Source organism: Notothenia rossii, assembly GCF_949606895.1.
Source record: "Notothenia rossii genome assembly, chromosome: 5".
Taxonomy (NCBI): Eukaryota; Metazoa; Chordata; class Actinopteri; order Perciformes; family Nototheniidae; genus Notothenia; species Notothenia rossii.
In genome coordinates, this window is record NC_136903.1 from 18,327,266 (window position 1) to 18,348,182 (window position 20,917).

General features: G+C 39.1%; 1 protein-coding gene across 2 annotated transcripts; it reads left to right on the forward strand.

Moving 5' to 3' along the window:
• Positions 1-1,773: 1,773 nt before the first annotated feature.
• Positions 1,774-19,717, forward strand: b4galnt3b (beta-1,4-N-acetyl-galactosaminyl transferase 3b). Of its 2 annotated transcripts, XM_079679949.1 has the most exons (20): positions 1,774-2,274; positions 6,051-6,100; positions 6,220-6,303; positions 8,265-8,360; positions 8,895-8,985; positions 9,109-9,209; positions 9,306-9,373; positions 10,443-10,521; positions 10,668-10,734; positions 10,965-11,099; positions 11,259-11,368; positions 12,385-12,485; positions 12,765-12,832; positions 12,910-14,140; positions 14,666-14,925; positions 15,797-15,950; positions 16,055-16,127; positions 16,222-16,375; positions 17,017-17,143; positions 17,902-19,717. In XM_079679949.1, the coding sequence occupies exons 1-20, from the start codon at positions 2,127-2,129 to the stop codon at positions 18,011-18,013; spliced, it is 3,309 nt and encodes a 1,102-aa protein (XP_079536075.1). In that variant the 5' UTR covers positions 1,774-2,126; the 3' UTR covers positions 18,014-19,717. The 2 variants fall into 2 exon arrangements, with proteins under 2 accessions (XP_079536075.1, XP_079536076.1); XM_079679950.1 differs by lacking the exon at positions 1,774-2,274 and having other exon boundaries at positions 8,900-8,985.
• Positions 19,718-20,917: the final 1,200 nt, after the last annotated feature.

Here is a 20,917-nt window from a genome sequence, read left to right on the forward strand (position 1 = left end):
GTTATTAAGAAATCTTCTGAAAGTATTTCAAAGGAGCAAGAATTCAGCCAATCCTATACTCCATGATGTGTGACATATGCATACTGTACAGAAGGTATAGTGTTAAAAGGTGCTTTACCACCACATCCGTTTATATTCAAGTTGACGTTTGAATAATCAGTTGCCGGTTTGATAATGAAATCATGAATTTTAATTTATTTTCATGAATTTTAATTTCTATGGATTTTTAACTGCTGTTCAGATTAAGTAAATAACATTTTCTTATATCAGTGAATTGTGTAGAATATATGGATCTTTTCTAATATTTTATTGAACACACAAGAAAGAAAAAAAACAGAATGACTCCAGGAGAACATGTTTTATAGAGGCAGGCCGAAATATGTTTTCTGCAAAGGAGAAATACCAAAAACAATCTCCACTGTCCAAAAAATATATTTAATTAAATGTCAACAACATGGAAGCATTTATATTTTGAAGGCTTTTGTGTATTTTGCTAATTATTCTAATATAAAATGTGTTTTTGCACAATGTATTAATTAGTATTTGTCAAAAGTGCAGCAGTCAAAAGGTCAGCGTCTTCTTTCCCGAGGACAAACATGATCTGATCTGATCCTCCAGCTCTCTCACAGGGACACCGGTGTCAGTTTACGAATGGGATTCTGTGGTGTGATTACTGCCCAGCATCGCTTGTTCTCTACAGGTAGATGATACAGTAAAAGAGCTATTAATTTTCTCTTTATTGTATTTGATGTATTGAAGGCTAGATTTTTTTTGATAGGATTTTCGTTTGTGTCAAAGATACTATTATCAGAGGTTGATAAAGGGAGGGTGTTAATTTTTTTCTCAGCAGCAGTAGCAGCCATCTTCTTTTGTTCTTTGTATGCTTGCCTCGCAGTGGACAAATAAACCACCATTTAATTAGAAAAGCATTTACTTTTGTTCAAGAAAAAAATCAAATGGATTTCTACCAAACAGTTTAAACAATGCATCCACATCTAACTATTATGCACTTAGAGATTATATGTGGGCCAGATGTAATTAAATTGCTCTATTTACTATATTGCATATTTGATTAAACTGTATTTGTATTCACTTTTGTTCAGGTTAGTCGTATATTACAATAACCTGACACAAACTATAGGCCTACCTTTCTATAAACTCTCACTTGCAACACATGTGCATTAGTTCGTGTTTAATGTCCATTTCTACTAATATGGGTGTTTTGTTTATAGTTTCATAATTATTGTTTAGCTTTATTGTGAACTAATGCAATTAACTAACAGCCCAGTGGACAAAGTGCTGTGCAACGAATGGGTTCTTCTTGAGAATAATTATTATAAAAATAATAACAATGTGAGGCTGCATATAGGTAGTAACATCACTTTTTGTTGAAACACTGAAGGGAAAAACCTGTCCTACCTGTCACAGGTAAATCCCGAGGAGAATGGTGATGGGTGGATGCTGCCCATGTTCACTCCTCCCTTTAATCCCAGAGCAAGTATTGTCAAACTAACTACAAGAAAAGTATTTCCGGTATGATCATATTTCAAAATAAACCACACAGTGACACTTATTTTGACGTGAGAAACAGATAACCAAAATGTGAATGAAATTATTAAATGTTACCGGTAATATAAAGTACACTAAAGACAATAACTTGTCTATGAGCCCGTGCCAGCATCAATTCTTTATTTATCACTACTCTGATTTAACAGTTTTTTTACATTGAAGGCCGCACTGTCTCTGTTCCGATCGGTTTTCGGGCATCTGCTGTCTGTCCTGTCATGAAGTTGTGTGGAGTAAATGCTAGTGTGAGATTTCATTGCTCACTCCGTTGTTCGTGCGGCTTCACGTGCACTGAAATGCTTGACTAGCCGGAGCTACTTTTCTGATGATAGAGAGTTCACAGTGGGGATTACTGGCTGCCTAAAGTCATGGTGGGAGTTTTCGCGGGATGAAAAGCACCAGGGGCCGCGCGTGCTGGGGACATCCAGGGCGCCGGTAGTGCGCACCCTCAGGAGCAGCGGTGGCTGGCGGGCAGGCGGACGGGTTTGCGGCGGGGTCGGTCCCCTCCTGATGACAAAGCGGGTGACCCCACCGATGAATAACTCGGGAGGAGCTTTCGCATGAGAGACAAGATGTTCGCAGCGTTTTTCCCCCTGAAGAAACTGCGGCGCAATGGCAAATATCTTCTGTTCGGGGCAATTCTGCTGGTCGGAGTTGTGGCAGTGTACCATGAGATGGTGGCTGCAAAAGCTTGGAGCAGTGATACCAGTAAGTCTGTGGTCGCCGGTTACGACAGGTCTGACTCAACAAGTGTTGTTTTTTTAAGTGATGCATCATTTACACTGGGTTTGGATCTAACAAACAACGTGTTACTGATACAACAGCATAACAATGGAAAGTGAGCATGTGCATGAAAAAGTTTGCAGAAAGATCTGGCTGCAGGAAAAATGAAGGGGTCATGCAGCAATAGGTAAAAATTGGGCAAGTCCTAAAGAAACGATGCAACAGTATTTTCTCACTTCCTTCCTTACTTTGTTTTCATTAATTTCATTGTCTCACATTTGAAACTGTACTTTTATAGTGATAGATCTGCAATTAAAACATATATATTTGAACCACCTAATTTCTAATTCCCCTACAGTAAACGAGTTCATCAACACAACAAAGTGCCGCTGGATAAATAACCACAGAGATGAATCATCACCTCTCTGACACATATCAAGCAACATATTTTAAATGATGTGTGGTGAAGCCAAAGACAAAACATGTTTCCATGATGTGCACTGCACAATAAAGTTTTAACTAACTAATAACTAACAAAATAACTATTCATTGCAGTTGTATTGGATTACAATTGAAGACTTTTCATTTGTTGTAGGAGTCACTATGTGAGCATTAACAGGAATACACTTTATATATACTTTTACTTTTCTTTAATTATGTTGGATTGTTGCACAGGAAACATGAGCCTAGAGCAGGTGAGACAAAAGGTCGATTTAAAGAGATGGAGCAGTGTGGCAGGGGAAAGAGCGAGGGGGGGGGGGGGTAGGTCAGATTGCAGGTTTACACTCAGAAGGAAGTCTCGTCTCACACTTGGTAATCCAACTTCCTGCCCTTTACCTTATTTACGCCTGGGTTTACCATCTGTTGCATTGTACTCACACCCAAGTATAACATAAGGGTGTCACCGCCCTGGCATGATTGGAGATGAAAACAGTGAAAATAGTCAGGTTGGTGTCCGCCCAAAAGAGAGAAGTAACAACACATGAGACACACGCTTCGAACAAACGGCTGACGTGTAAACACATGCCTCAGACCTACATTACAGGGCTTGCCTATTTACACATTCCTGGGCTGTAGCCCCTTCAACACAGCGGGAATTCTGTTAAGAACCACATATAGCCTCCAAACAGAGCTGAAAGGCCAAAGTGAAGACCTAAAAGTGTAATGGAAAAATCACAGGAGATATAAGAATATACTGTCAGCGTTTTTACAGGCGTCAAAAGCTGCAATCTAAAGTTTTTTTGTAAATCTTAAGCATTAAAGATTGTTTTATGTTACATTCTTTTTTATGTACACTCAATAATCAGACATAGGCTCGTTTTTAAGTCATATTATTTAAAAAGGATGAGAGGAAATAGCATGTGTACTTTGTTGCTCCAGTTAAAGAAAATGCCAGACACTCTATCTGATACTTAAATGCCAGTGTAATTTCTTATGATGATTTTTCAGTCCTCAGGCTTTTTTGAAGTTCATCAATCATAGTAAGACACAAGCACCGTCATAAAGATAAGAATGTCATTAGTTCTCTGTCACAGCAGTTTTTGTCATGAAATATAGATAGCTATTTCAACTTGACACATACTGGAAGCTGTCCCTAATCTGATCATGCCATTTATGTTGCAGGGAGCTATACACCTTTTTAGTTGACACAGCTTGAAACTTTTGAGTATTCACCTTTATTCAAATTAAGCAGCAGTTTTTAAATATCTGTCACCCTTAAACAACACATGTAAAGAAGAAAAAGGCTGTCTTGCTTACCTATAGTGATTCGATCAACATATTCTTCTCAAAATATCTAAAATTATTATGACATCTATACCAGATTAGATATTGTGCTTACAAATAAATATATGTAGTGCATGAAGCATTACTGTTTATGTGTAATACATCACTAAACACCTTAGTTCAATGCTACGCTACATTCTGCACACACACACACACACCTATATGTTATAATCAGGAAATGAGTATCAAAGAGGTCGAAAGTACAATTTCCGTCCATGTTTTCATTAAACTGCAGTATAGGGTCCCCTGACTGAAACTGAAAGGGTGAGACTGTCACTGCTATAGGTGTGATCTCAGGCTCAGCTCTGCAGATATAGGTCTTTAAGGGACGACTTGTTTTTCCCACATGTAGGTCACATGGGCACTTAAGTATGAAGTGCTGCAGTTAATAAATGTCCTGATGGAGAAAAAGCTGCCTGTGTGGGCGGGTGATTTTATTTCTATGGTGTCATCCGCTCAATGGGCAATCCTCCATCATTTCTAGATAATCGTTTTGGTAACAGCTGTATTTGAGTTAATGATACATACTTTAATCCAGCCGATCGAATGTGTCCTGGCAAAAAAACGCTTGGCATGACCCTGACTGCAATATGCTACTTATGCCATATCTGGTACTTTTACTATTTGTGAACTTCATATTTGACTGTCTTAACTGTTTGCTTTACATAGACTCCCACCAAGTGAAACAGTGTCTAAAATCCTTCCAACCCTAACAAACATTCCAGTAGAGAAAATGTTTGGGCTGCAACCGGAGGGTAGCTGTACCAGATGTAGAATATAGTCTACAAAATAGAGCGCACAGACCAAAATGTCATTATAATACAACAGCCACATGAAAATCCTCCAATCTCCTTGTTTACATGTAATTTATGTATTCTGTTTAAAGGCTGAAAGTCTGTCGCCCTGCAACCATTTTCTTTTATCAACTGTAACATTTCAGCTTTGAATCAGGAAGTCCACCAAGCAAAGCCGTTCAGCCAGTTTGAAATTATTTAATTTGATGATGGCATAAAAGAAAAATAATTCAACAAATGCATTATCCCTCCGAATACTGTCACAGAAAGGCAGCGGTATAAGGCTAAGTAAAAGGACTGACTGCAGCTGAAGATAAAAATATTCCTCACTTGCTTTTCCTAACCGCTACTCTAGAATTACGTGTGTTGCCAAAATTGTCCCACATGTCTCAAGGGTGTGTGTGTGTGTTTGGAGATCTCCACCCTAGTGATAATGACAGACTGCAATTCACTCAATGACACCACAAGCTCATACAAAACCAAACACAGAGGTCCTTCTTTAAAATACACACAACCCTATAATTTGAAAGATGCCAGAAGAGGTTAAAAGGAATAATATTTCTGCATCTGTTTTACCAAAGTAAAACCATAGCAGCTCATGGAAGGCTGTGAGTTGTGGCTGTGAGATGAGTTAAATTCACTGGTCATCTGCATTGAAATGGAACAGGGAGTGGATGGGTGGGACTCCGTTTGGGACACTGGTCTCCTTTGTTTGCCCATAATAAATGGATGGAAAAGGGAGAAAATCGAAATCTGGTAATACCTAAAATAGGCTACGTATACCTGCTATCAGACATCCAGAGAGTTTATATTGGATGTGATGGGGGGGCCTTCATAGTTAGGTCATTTTAAGGCGTGGTTGTGCTATGCTATTTACAGAAGTACTTTGCAAGAGTTTTTCTTCCTACGTGTACATTCATGCTTTCTCCTCTCCACACTCCCTCTCTCTGTAAATAAACTGATTTTCCTGAACTAAAAAAGAAAAAGAAGCAGATAGAGAAACACAGTTTATAGATTAGAATACATTTGTTTGAATGTGAATTCATATTTATATGAATAACAACCTGCAAAATCCCACATTACATTTAAATCATCATAAGAGTTCTTAAGACAAATGGACCCATCTGTGGACAGTCAATGCATACTTGCCTGTTCGCTGATTGTTTTTAATAATTTCCTCAGGTATGAATCCTGACAGCAGCAGCTGGAGGAGATCCATGTTTGACGAAAGGGTAAGTCTAGTGGCGGGGGAAAAAATGATGATAGAAAATACGTTGGTACCAGGGTGTGTGTTTTTGCATGGAGAGGTAGAGGAAAAACAGACTCAGACTTTAACGCGTGTGCTTTTCAGGTCAGAAGGGACCATCAACTAGTCTCTGTGGAGGATTCAACTGCTTGGAGAGCCAGCTACACTCCACGAAGCTGGAAACCAGAGGTGTGTGTGTTTGTGTGAGCGGGTTCCAGAGTGCTGCATGCTTAAATGCTCTGTCTCACCTCTTTTGAACTCTGAATAACCTGCCCAGGCCTGCCCACTTCCCTCCCACCTCAGCTCATTTGCTTTTGTGTACAGTATGTTTCTTCCAGTAGGGTGTTCTTCAGCAGCTTCCATTGCTCTGTCATCATGTTTCCACTATATTAAGCAGAGCTGTGCTTCGGCCAGTTGCTTGCACCTCATGTTTCATGTTTAGGGGAGGCTGTTGCTGTGTCTGGCTCCGCAGACCAGAGTAAGCAAACCTGCATTAGCCCCAGTGATCACCTACAGTAGGCGTGGGTGCCAAGTCGCTGATGGGAAATTGTTCACTCTCTAAAACTCCTCAAACCTATTGATTCATTAACTATCAATGTTGCAACCAAACTAAAACTAAACGGGCTGATATGACAATATATTTGTGAACTGCCCTGGATTTTTTGATGTTTATTCTAGAGTAGTTATCCCAGTAATATCCATCAAAATTCTACTTTGTGTGAAAATTAATACAATTCAACTAAAAGCATTTTCTCACCAACTTGATAAAGTATTATTTAATTAATTGATTTTTGTTGTTGTTGTCAACATTGATTCATCTGCCGAAATGTTCTCAATTAACTGATTAATTGTTTGGACTATAAACAGTGGGAACAGTATTCTCTCAGATTTCTATAGTCTAAGATAGTGTCCTCAATTGTAGTGTTTTGTCCAACTTACACTCTAAAACACAAAGCTATTCATTATTAAATCACACTAGTAAAAGAAAAGCTGAAATTGCTCACAATTGTGAAGCTTTCACGAGAGTACACAGCAATACCATTAAGGAAGTCCATTAAATGTCACACCCTTCACAGGTTTAGAAGGGAAGGAAAGCTAAAAAATTCCATGAATGAAATGAGTTTTAGCTTGAAGGCATTTTTTTCCACAGCCGCTCAGTGGCCTTTGATCACAGACATTAAAACAGAACGAAACAAAGTTGTTAAATGATTGAAAGCAGCTCTGAGCCTGGGTCACGCTAATATTTAACTTACTGTGCTGATGACAGCTTAACATTTAGCTGGACTGCTAATGAAATCGGATGAACTGCTATACTGAGGCTTTGGCTCCTACCTGCATTATTCTGTCTCTGTGCTGCCACCAGCACACACAGATCAGATAACATGGCCTCTTTGGCAGATGTCACACAGGTGTTTGTTTACAGGACATCCGGGCCCCTCCACTGCCTCTTTATTTGTATGCGTGTGTGCCATTGTTTCATGGCTTTGTTGGATTCGAGGCGGGGAAGCGCTATTTGACAACGGTTTCCACTGTCACATAATTCCTGTGACCCCAGCCCTCCTGTGTATAATACAACTTAATCAAACAGATCATCTCAAATAACAGATAAAACATTCCAACCCACTTTTGTTCCCAGATATGCAAATAGATTTGGTGTCATTATTTGAATAGATTTTTGAGATGTTTGCCTCCGCCATTATTAGATCTAGTATTATGTACACTGAAAAATAACAGAAAAGAAATCTGAAATAATACATTTGTTTTTTTACATTATATAATGCTTTGAGCAGCACAGATCACATTCAATTGAATGTCATACAGTTGGGAAGACTCAAGAAATATAGGAGCCTTTATTTTAAAAAACACTAGCAAATAAATAAACTAAAACTATCTGCACAGCTAGTTACCACTAGAGGTAATGCTTTTATAATGTAGGTAAACCGACCCTTTAAACAAGGCTTGTCTGTACTCAGAAAGTGGGTTGGGTAGTTGGTATCAGGTGACTGTTGGAATCAGTAGTTACGTAAGTCTGTATTAGTAGGTTTTAGTTTACCAAGTACTGAAGCCAGATGGTTAATTGTCCCACTGCTGACTGACTGCAGCACAAACACAAGTGCTCCCAACACTGTCCTCTGTCTTCCTTCCTGCAGTATAAGGGACAGGCCAATCTGCATGTTTTTGAGGACTGGTGTGGCAGTTCTACAGCTGACCTCCACAAGAACATGCACTACCCACTGTATCCTCATGTGAGTAAATACCTTATCTTCATTTGACATGTGTTATGTTGAATTGATTGTTTAAACTGTTAGCCACACTTGCATGTTCAAGATTACATTTTCAAAGGCTTAATTGTCAGAAGGACAATTACGATATCTTAGTTTTATCATATTTAGTCCCAAGTTCATTCAACATTGCAACATACAATATACTTAAGACCTAAAGAAGAAGACATAAACTAATGCAAAACATCAGTGCAATTTACACATATGTGCAAGCAGGAATAAGTATAGACATATACAATAGATTAAGATAAAACAATGTAAACTATACTCAATAGTAGAAAATATACTGTAATAATATATTTTCATGCTGCAAAGTCACCATCTGCACTCACTCGGACTAAAGTGCTTTTAAACACACACACACACGGTTTGTTTTCACTCAGAGGTGCATTCTACATCCACGTGCTAAATCCTCACATCCCTGGACTCAAGATGTAGTCTCACTTTGAGTAAGCATCATGACTGACTCTTTGTGTTTCCCCTTCCTCCGCCTTTCAGTACAGGACGACAGTTAAGAAGCTGGCCGTCTCTCCTCAGTGGATCAACTACGGGCTCAGGATATTTGGTTATCTACATCCTTACATTGACGGTACAACATGTACTTTTCATCTAGTTTCGGTCTATTAGCATGTACATGTTTGCAATACGTATCACTCTATCTTTTACTTAATCAGTCACTTTATCTCCTTTTATTTCTCTCCTTGTCTCTCAGGAGATTTTGTGTTTGCTTTGAGCTCTGATGACAACTCAGAATTGTGGCTCAGCACAGATGACTGTCCCGATAACTTGCAGTCATTGGCATGGGTTGGAAAGGTATGCTAATCTATGAGCTTCTGAAGCAGCCGTTGATCCTTTCCTCAAACCTTACTGTCTGTAATATTTGTTTACATGTGGGCTTTTCTTCTCTAGACTGGAAAAGAATGGACTGCTCCAGGTGAATTTGAGAAGTATGCCAGTCAGACCTCCAAACCAGTCTGGTGAGTTTTGGCAATATATTTCACAGGCCTTTTATGTTAAAAAATCAGCAAACAGGAACAACTGTTATGACACAGACGTTTTGCGTGACTGCAAAACTCAATTGTTGGAGACCCTTAAGTACGGTAGTTCTACAAGACATGAATGCCATGCTTCATCAGGGCTGTGTGAGTGTGGTCTTATCAGATTGAACAGTGGCAACATAAACAATCGAATTGTGATTGGTGCGCTGTTAAACGGGAATTAACATATTTCCTTTGTCACTCTTCCTCTACAAAACATACATAAAACAACACAAGCTAAATCATATATCGACATTGCCAATCATTTTTTATTTTGTAAAAGTGTAGAACTTATGCCAGAACATCCAACCAATGCCTTAACGTAAGCAGTTTACGTCAAAAAACCCATGCATAAGCATTTCTGCTTAAAAATGTATATGCACTTCTGAGAATTCAACCTACAGTTGTTGCTGCTTCATGGCAATATTTGCTTACATAGTGCCGTTTCTTTTCAGGCTGTGTGGGTGGGGTTAACTGGAACCAGGCAGGATATATTTAGTAGGCTACATGATGACTACTTTTGTTGGTTGACATCAACAAGAGCCTGTTCTGCCACAAGTGTCCGCTTCAATGAGATGAGATTAAGATTGCAGAAATAATATGCTCAGAGAAAACAAACTGTGTAGTACCCAAAATAAACCTAATAAAAAAAATATATATATCTGCTTGATCGGCTTGAAGAGGCTGCAGAGGAAAATATATTGGTGAACTGATGTTTATCTGACCGTGGGATCTGCAGCATTCCTTTATGTATCAAATCAAATTTATTTATACAGCTCAATATCACACATTTGCCCAAGGAGCTCTGCAAAATGTACAGCATTTCCTTAGGCCATTGATTAGGTAAAGAATCCTTTAACAGTATCAAATAAAAATAAACTACTTAGGAGCCCACACACACACTTAACTAAAAGCTAATTGATTGTGTTTCTATTTAGGAACAGTTTAGGTTGTGTCAGATGTGACTAATATACTGTACTTCTTAATATGATCCTTTACTGTCTGACAGGCTGTCTGCTCAAAGAAGGTACTTTTTTGAAGTCATCCACAAGCAAAACCACAGAGGGACTGACCATGTGGAGGTGGCAGTAAGTCAACGAAAATATCCCCTCCTTTATTTATTTGTCTTATTTACTTGTTCCTAATAGCCATATTAGGTTTATGCTCATTTTCCTGTGCACTATGAATCATAAATGGGAAGAAACATGCAGTTCTTTGTGTTGGTTTCACACAGTGGCAGCTCTTTGACCAAGGCTCTCGTTTCAAGGTTATTGAATCCCATCACATCTCCCTCTACGTTAGTAAGTACAAAGAAAACCCAAATATCAATCCTGCTGTTTAAACAATGCATCACTCGGTAAATCTGTCATAAACTAGAGCTCAGGGGGGGTCTCCATCTCACATTGTCTAAATCTGAAATCTGTTTGCCTTTATTTTACTGCTAGGAAACTCAAACCTGCTTGTCAAGTCAGTGGTTTTGCTGCAACGTAAGCACAGCTCTTACTGTCATGTCATGTGATTTGTCCCACAGATGAGTCTGCCTTATTAATGAGTGACGTAGCCCACATACCACAGACGGCTGCAAGCCACCAGCACACCCCCACAGAACAGCAGAAAGGTGCAGCAGACATGCTGAGGGAAGACCCGCGAGACTCTTTCTACCAAGGTGAGAGACGTCTCATTGTTGGCCTCTTTCTTTACCACACAGCAGATAAATGACCTCAACTTCCATTTCCGACTCTTCAATTACAAGTACTGTGCAGCTTATATCCTCCCACTCAATTCAAAGTAATCTTATCTCAAATGTGTTGTGTGTGTTTTGCAGTGCCTTTGCTAGACAACAAGTTCCTACAAGGTGTCCTTCCTGACTGCTCGTACAAGCCCAGCTACATAATAAAAGACTTTCCTCTCCTCCGCTATCAAGGACTGCAGTTTGTATGTATTTATAAAGTTTGTTAATTTACACCCACAATATTCTTCAGAGCTCAATATTCACACAAAAAAGTCCTGAATACAGATGAAGATTACATTGAGGACACAGTGTTTCTTGTTCCTGCTCCAGAGTTATACAGGACGTTTTTTCCACCTTTGATAGAACTCTTATTTTGTTTAAATATGTGTTCCTTCTAAGCAGGAATCTAAATGATGGCAGTATATAATGCCCTCGGAGAACTAGTTTAAAGATGATGAAGACATGCTGCATCGATTGGAAAGCGTCTCACATAGTAGCATGGCCTCTGATTCCCTCAGTTGATCCTTTAACCTCAACCTGATTATTCGTCACTTGGGCTGACTTCCTGAAGTCTGTGCTGGTTGCCCAGCAACCTCCTAGTGACAACAAGACACGAGGATGTTACTGGCCAACAAAGAAATACTCCTGCGCATAACCCCTGATAGCACACGATATGTTGATTTGACACTTTGGTATGATACATCGTGTAAATTAGTGACCTTTAATTTGTTTTAAATGCTTTTGAAAAGAGCCAGGTCAGCAGTGTCACTCTGTTTTCCCTCAAGGCCGTTGTTCCCAGTACATTTGGGAATGCCATTTTAAAATGCAATATATTTTGGGATATGTTTGGTCTTGAACCATCCAGCCTTTGGATCCTTCTCATAAAAAAATCACACATTAAGGGAGCTTTTAAAGATGGGACGGACGCTGTAATGTATTTGGCATTAAAATGCATACTTTGAAGGATTTGGCTGTTGAATTGAGACGCAGCTTTTATGTTAAGCAGTTAGGACGTAGAAGCAGTTTTATATGAGAGTGATATTGACCTCCTCACCTCAACAAAACTATTTTAGTTTGGAGATTATTTGAATATGCACCTTACTTAACATATTTTCTGAAATCTGCTGAGAAAAAGAAACACATGCAGTTCCTTAATACAAGATCCCCTGATTTATCAGCAAGCTCTCATAGCTTTAACAGTGTCATTTATTCTTCCCAGGTCCACATGTCCTACATCTTCCCCAATGACTACACCCGACTTACACACATGGAGAGAGAGAACAGCTGCTTCTACCCCGAAAGTCCCTACTACATGAAGATGTAAGACTCCATGCATTAACATGATCCATATGTAGTAACACTTGTGTGTCATTCTGTACTAAATGAAATGCAAACTGGGACAGAGAATCATTCAAATAGGTTTACAGTATGATCAACAGAGGGTGCTGTTCAGTGTTCACATCACAACATGAAAGGGTTTTATTTATTATGTTTTTGAAGAGATTCAGTTCAAGCAATACAGTGATTTGTGATCTTAATCTAACATCAGGCCAATTAAGGTATTATTCATCTCTGTCTGATTATGTGTGTTGTCTCTAGGTTTGGTTTCTCCAGACACATGAGACTAGACCGACCTGATACGCAGGAAACAGGAAACATAGGACAAGGTCTTTTTTAATTTTTTAATTAATTATTTTTTAAGTTACTTGTATTGTCAGTCTATAACACTCTCGTTTTCTGTTAGATTTTGGCCTCCAAAGAAGAAAATCGGAGCGAGTTGAGGAAGATTACTTTAACAATGAAACCTATCAAAGAGAAAAGGAAGCGGGGCGGGACCAGGTTGATAACGCAATCTTTCCAGACTATGGTGATGATTTTGATGATTATGCTCAGAAACGCAGGCGCAAACTCTTCTCCTTAGTCGTGCAAGACACTAATAACAAGCTACAGAACACGTCTGACACAAGAAGGCACATAGATGAGTTGCAAAGGAGGCAACTGAAAGACATTGTCCCGGAGCCAGAGCAACAGAAACCAGCCCAACCTCAGCAAACAACACCAGCCTCAAAACATCAACCGCCTCTGCAACACAACCGCTCACAGTTAAAGCTGGAGAGCCGGATTAAAAAAGTAGACAAGATAAAACTGAAGGGAAAGTTAAAACCCGCAAAGAAACGAAAGCCTGAATCAGTAAAGACCGCTGTGAGACCAGGAAAGACAAATCCCATGAAGTCATTGGACAGAGAGCAGCTTAAACCAATGGAACAACCAGCAGTCCCCTCAGAGCAGCTCCATTCTAAACGGCTTAATATACAGAGGTCCCGTAAAATGAACAGTACCAAAAATCAGAGACTCAAAGACTCAAAGCTTCAACCCTTAGAGAAGGCTAAGGAGGATGCTCCTCCGCCTGAAAACCCCACAGTGGACCTTCAGCGGAAGTTAGTAAAGATTGATCTTCAGCCAACTGCAAATCACCCATTTGCGACTCCTAAGAAGGACATTGAGCGCTCTGTAGTAATGCTAAATCAGAGGGACACATATACCAAAAACAAACGTAGGGATAGGGAGCGAAAGAAGAAAATGCCTCTGCAGGATCTAGAAAATAGCATTAATAGAGCAACAATTAGGGCTGAAGGGAAAATGGAGAAAAAACAGTCAGTTACGAGAGAAGTGGAGGACCAAGGAGGGAAAGAAGAGGAGGATCGTAACAGGGCAGTGAGACAGAGAGAGTCTCTGTGGCGACCAGGGGAAGACTTTGAAGGTACGGATGATGAGGATCTTACCCCAGCGCCGGTGTTTGACACGGAGGTTAACTGGAGCCAGACTTTCCAGGTCAACCACCTGGACCTTCAGGCTCAGCGGTCGGACTGGATCGACCTACAATGCAACATCTCAGGCAACGTGCTCCTCCAGCCCCGTGACGCTTTGCTCATAGTCCAGGCTTTCATGGACCAACTCAACCAAAAGCACCATGGGTAACTACTTTTTTTGTATTTGCACCAGGGACTGCATCACCTGAATCTTGAGTTGCTTTCATGGCAGAAATCAGCCTCCACGTAATGAGTTTTTTTTAAATGGGTAAAAAGATAGGATGCAATTTGTTTTGGTTGCCTAACTTCTGCAAGATGAATACTGGTATCTCTGCGGGATGTGAAATGTTTTAATTTGAATACATATTTCAGTATAAAATAAAACCAAAAAGAAAAAACAGCAGAAATACTTCATGTTTTTCTTAACTTCCTTCTTGTTTATTATGTAACAACCTTTCACATCTATTTTAGAACAGCTTGGTGAGCTTGACCCATAGTTTGAGACCCACTGACCTAAGCTAAAAAACAACTAGTATATAATAAATGGAGAAAAAAATCATTGTGAAATCAACCTTTCATTTAAATATAATAGCAAGTACAATCTGAGCTTCTTCACGTATACATTTAAAAACCTGTATATATTAAAAGTGCATTTCACTATGTTTTTTTATATTCTTTCTGTCCTTGAAGGCAGTTCACGTTGGTGCGTGTGGTTAACGTTGTGAAGCGTGTGGACGGGATGCAGGGCAGCCGCTACCTTGTGGAGCTTGAGCTGAAAGATGCAAATGGCCAGCTGCTGCGCCTATCGCACTACATCTACACTCTGACCCGCCATAGCAGGCAGCCCAGCAAGGACTTCCGTTTCCAACGACAGGAACCTCAGCTGGTGCTGTGTAACCCGGTGGGCTTCCGCTGGAACCCAGAGGCCACCGTTCACTTCATAGTACCAGGTACATCCACCCTTCACATGCCCCTTTTGTTCATTTGTTCATTTGTGATTTAATTCCACCATCTTTTTGAGTCACAAATACAATAATCTTCAAGGTACTTGGGTGATAAACATTTCACTTTAATGGATAACAAACAACTCTCTATGTCAGCACTTACTTCTTTGACCCTATTACCTGTAGAAGGTCTCGTATTACTATTATTAGTCATGTCCCAACCACAGCATCCTAGTCATTATTTTGTTTCTCAAAGAAAAAAAGACCTCCATTATATTGCCATCCATAGCGGATTCAGAGCTGAATAAAAACTCAGACCTCAGTGGACCTTTGGTAAAAGAGGAAACCACAGAAGCCAATCTTTTAAATGCACAGGAATAAGGACAGGCCTTACGGGATTAGATCCTTAAAATGAAATATCAAAGAGAAAAACCTTCTGGCACCCTGGAGATTGTGTCATGGCAAGACTGTTGAACTCGTCTTATACAATGAAATTGTTCAGTTTACACTGACGCTAAAGAATAGTGCCCAGAGGTCTTTATTCACTTCAGTAATCAAATATATGGTGTATTAATGTCAGTATTGTCTTTTTTTTGAAGAATAATATAGTCAAGGGAGTTGACATTGAAATACTGATTGTAGATAACATTTTCAATAGTTCCTTTTCTTTAGTTAAAGATACATGTATGCTGATTATATTCTGTTGTTCTGTCTTCATCAGATGTATTATATGACAATAGTACCATCAAAATGTCTTACTCAATTCATATTTTCTTTTTTTGAGTGTCTATTCAGTATGACAGTTAAATACTGATGATGTTTTTTTCACTTTTTGTCTATTCATGCATTACTGACCAATTGTCTATACAACTTTCAGTGAAAAACCAGGCTCGCTGGGTGCAGCAGCTAATTGCAGATATGGAACAACTTTTCAGAGAGACCAGAGACTCCAACTTCAACCTCATCATCGCCGACTACAACAGCACTGACATTGATGTGAGGAAGGCTCTAAAGAAGTCCTCACTCCCCAGGTATGTGTGTGTTTATTTTCTTCACTTTGATGTTCAATCTTAATGTACTAAAACGATCACACAGAACATATTTGTTCTAAGATGTTGCCCATTGAACATATCAGGTACCAGTATGTGAAGCTGAGCGGAAACTTTGAGCGCTCTGCGGGTCTGCAGGCAGGAATTGATCTTATAGATGTGAGTATTGCAACAGAGTTTTAAAATGAATAGACACGTGTAAATAAAAGTAAAACCCTATTTGTATTGATTTTCTCTTCTCATTCTCCCTAAGGATGACCACAGCATTGTGTTTCTGTGCGACCTCCACATCCACTTCCCTCCCTCCATCATTGACACCATCAGGAAGCACTGTGTGGAGGGATACATGGCGTTTGCTCCAATAGTGCTGAGACTGTCCTGCGGGGCTATGCCATTAGATGCCAAAGGTAGATGCAAATTCTCCCATCTTCAGTTAAGTCAGTGAGATATTGTTAAATTAGTTAGTAGTCAGGAGTGAGGGTAGGAACCCTGTTAGATGTACAGCAAAGTTGGAGAGAGAAGGTAAACTTGAAGAGGGGACAGTGCTGGAAGCCTTTCGTTGCAGAAAAAAATTGGCTGGTTTGGTTTGACATGAAAAGCTGCCATTCCTAGACTTTTTGTGTTGTGCCTGTTCTATATATACAGATTACTGTACGCTTTTCTGTGTTCTGTGCTTGTTGTGTTACGACTGACCCATCATAGGAAGCCCACTTTTTCAATGCTCCTTTGTCGACTCAGGTAGTCAGTATTAAAACAAGCAAGTTGTCTGCATCCACAGATGGGAAGGAATCCACACCGAAACCTCAAAACTCTTAATTTGCATTGACATGTGGGATTAACAGCTTAATCCCTACAGCCACACAATCAGATTTGCCAGGTTGTAATAAGGGGCAGGGGTAGATGAATACAAAGGAATTTTTTGCTCACATTGATTTAATGTTCAAACACCAAAAGCAGCGCTCTGCTAAGTATTGCACTTTTAGGAGAATTGTGGATGTACGCAATTTTACATTTATATGAACATTTGGACATACCACCTGTGTTGCAGGTTACTGGGAGGTCAACGGCTTTGGCCTGCTGGGCATCTTTAAGTCAGATCTGGACGCAGTGGGAGGAATGAACACCAAGGAATTCAAAGAGCGCTGGGGAGGAGAAGACTGGGAGCTCCTCGACAGGTTTCGCCTTGTTTCTTCAGATTCATTTTTTTCTTGCTCATATTTTTTTCTTCTATTTCCTCTATTTGAAATTCATGTTTTTTGTTCCACTTTATTGTGAATAATGTTTTTTTTTTTAATAGGCCAATTTGAAATATGTGTTGCCACTCAGTGTTGCTGTTACCAACAGTAATAATGGTCTCTCCACTTACATACTCGACTTTAACAAGTTCATGCATGTCCTGTTAAAGTTGTTTAAAAGAACTCTTGGCTGAGTGTAAACAAGGAGTGGAGCAGGTGGATTACAAAATAACTGCTTGAATGCATTGAATAGGACGAACAGGTGATACACTACAGTGTAGTAAGAGTGTCCTTGCGTAATTTTTTGTAATGTTCCTAAAGCAGTGTATATTACAGTGAGCATGGACCTCACGCTGCATTATGTTCCAAGATTATTATTATTATTATTATTTTTAGGTTATAAGCCATTTTTAATAATCAGATGAAAAAACAAGGCGGCATTTACCTTCACATTACTTTTCTTATAATACAAAATATATATCTCAAATAAATCAGTCGAAATCTAATGTTGAACAAAATAATGTAAATCAATCAACTAGTATACGTATTTCTGTTAATAAGTAGTTTAACTTTTGTTTTTATATCGGAATCTGCGCCGCAAGAATAAACAGTTTACGCCTGTTTTCATTGAGTGCTGGACAATTATTAACCTTAATATAGATGTAAGTTACCAAACTCTCCCCTCCTTTCTTCTTCAGGATTCTCCAGGCAGGACTGGAGGTGGAGAGGTTCTACTTGAGGAAGTTCTTCCACCACTATCACTCCAAACGTGGCATGTGGAACCGCCGTGTGTCGCCTAGGCACAGTTGAGCCTGTCACCTGCTCACTGCACCATAACAATGATCGCCATGGTTACAACCACGGCAACCAGAGCACTTTAAGGCCAGAGCCTGATACATGCATAACCACACAACCTTCTGACCGACAGCCACTGTGTCCAAAGATCGGATACTGTCTTCATTATGTGAGCTGTGTGGAGAAAAAGGCAATCCACAGCAGTGACAATCGTTGTTAAGGAAATACTACTGATAGAGTTTATTACACTGGATGTTCTGTTGACTACTGCTAGGGTACTGATGGATGAGTGCCAACGACTGTGTGATATTACAAATGAAGATACACCATGTCACCTGACTGAGGCAAAGATCATCTGCACTACCTACTGCAAAGGAACTTCTCTGATCCAAAGACAAAAACGTGAATTAAAAATGGAAGTTCAAGGATGTATACACACAAGTGACCTATATCATCACAAGTCTTGCACATGAGTCTTAACTTTTTGTTTTGTTTGTGACAAAAGAAAATATCTGTGTTTGACAGCAGATTTTCTTCTAAACACAGCCTTATTTTTCATGTTGTAAATTATGGAAAACTTTATATTTATTTTGTCAATGTGTAGGATTTGTATTTGAGTTTGAAGTTATTTTAAGTGTACCTCTGTTTACCTGTTAAGTGCCCCCACTTATTTGTTCCATTACATACTTAATGTGCCTTCTTTTGTGAATGTGGCTATTCAGGTAGCCTACTGGGGCCACAAAGTGCTGTTTTTACAGATTCAGGAAAAGCCTTAAACTGGAAAGAATTTAAATGTTTAAGTTAATTTTACGAGTGTATCATCTAGTGTTGTCAGAGAAGGACTGTTAGTTATATTCTGACAGGTATGTTTGAGTTGCCCAACTTATTACAGAAACTGTTCGCAGAATAACTGCTTTTTTGCCTACACTGCCACCTACCAAAGATAATAGAAGTTGATTGGAATAACCTCTTATAATATAAAGAAAATCAGGGTTTGGTTTTTAACATGACAGACTATTGAAAATGTAAATATAGAATTATTGGCCATTTTAGTCACAGATTAGTTGTACTGAAATGTTTGTCTGTACTGCCAGCTCACATTATTTGTATTGCTCTATTTGCTAAACGTAATAGTTATTTTTTCAAAAAAATAATTGTAATTTCACAAATCACAAAATCTGTCTTGAAACTTGGGAAGAGTTATTTTTACTGTCAGCAGTAAATACAGGAGTAATACAGGAAATATTGTAGCTGAAACATATTGTGTATTTTTTTCATACTGTTTATTGGCAATACAGCATTTTCTCTGATTGTCCACATTCCAGTTACATGTCTTGTGCCTTTCTTAGACTTTGAAATGTAATACATGTTGAATTGTTTCTCTTTTTATTAAGGGCAACCAAAAACACCAAATTCTGGTGTGATGCCAGACTGCTGGTGGTTTTGGTTTGTAACACTGCCAAGATGAGTGTGATTTCCCCTTGTTCATGTTCATGCATTGAAACTTTGAAATGTGGTTTCTGTATTGACCAGAATGTTTCATGCTTTCCTCTTTTACTACTCCTTCATCTCTTACATTGTTATTTTTAGATATACCTCATCCATCTCTTTGTGCTGGCAGACGAACTGCCTTGTTGTACGAGTCTCTTTTCTCAGGTAGAGTTTTTTCTTTTTTACCATGCTTTCACCAATCAGAGAAATAAATTACTTTTGCCTTAATTTCCGTCCAGTATGTGTGCTTTTATTAATTTTCATATAAAATGCAATGCAAGTAGTGGACTGAGCAATCTCAACTGATATCACAAATCTGAGATATTCTGGCTGTTTACTGTCTGGCTAAAGACTTAAAACAAAAAAATAGCTCTTTAGACACATTCTCAATTTTATTTTCAGTTTTGAATAACAGGATGTATGCTAAGTTGCTATGTCCCAAGCACCACCCATTACATTTTAATGCAAATACATTTTGTCAAAACCTGTAATTGTCCTCAGGCCGGGACTCTTATCAAGCACAACATGTTGAGCAGGTTGGAGAATGTATGTCCAAGTAACAACACATTTCAGTGGCATGGCAAGTGAAATGTGTGATTCACATGCCTGTTATTGTAAATCTAGGTGTAACCGGTGTAACGTACAGTAGGGGCTGCTTCGTAAAGTTTTTTAGGTGGCGCTATTGAGCCACCCGTCACACCAAAACACACCATCCATATCGGTTAACTAAGTGAATCACATGGCCGACTTCCTGTTGGATTTAAGATATACCTCTAAGAAGCTATTTTTGTGCGTCTCACCATGCTACATATGCCCACAACATTTCAATCAATCAATCAATGTTTATTTATATAGCCCAATATCACAAATGTTACATTTGTCTCAGTGGACTTCACAGTTTGTACAGAATATCAGTATGAAAATACGACACCCTCTGTCCTTAGACCCTCACATCGTAGGCCTACAAGGAAAAACTTCCGGAGAAAAAACACAGTTTAAAGGGGAAAATGGGAGAAACCTCAGGGAGAGCAACAGAGGAGGGATCCCTCTCCTAGGACGGACAGACGTGCAATACATGCCGTGTGTAAATCGAAGATATAATACATTTCACATTTCCAGGTGAAACTTGATCGAGGGGCTGCCTTTTGGCAACTTTGTTCGGGGTGCTTTAGAGCTTTTTGCCCAGGCCCCAAGAACGCAATCAAGTCAAGTTTGGGGGGGAAAAATCAACAGTTTGCAAATGTTTAGGCCTTCAATATAGCAATTTATTATGACAGTAAAAGCAATGGCACATCACAAGAGAGTAATACCATGAAATCACTTTAGAAAAGACATCAAAGCACAATCTGTTCTGTGTTTATTTGGGGGTATTAGATCAATGTCAATGTTAAATAAAGGTTTAGTATTGTAATGTGACATAAGACACAC

Coding starts and splice junctions, on each gene's coding strand:
- b4galnt3b (XM_079679949.1), top strand. CDS start 2,127: ATGAGAGACAAGATGTTCGCAGCGTTTTTCCCCCTGAAGAAACTGCGG. Junction 10,735..10,964: donor TCACATCTCCCTCTACGTTA/GTAAGTACAAAG, acceptor TTTGTCCCACAG/ATGAGTCTGCCTTATTAATG. Junction 17,144..17,901: donor GACTGGGAGCTCCTCGACAG/GTTTCGCCTTGT, acceptor TTTCTTCTTCAG/GATTCTCCAGGCAGGACTGG.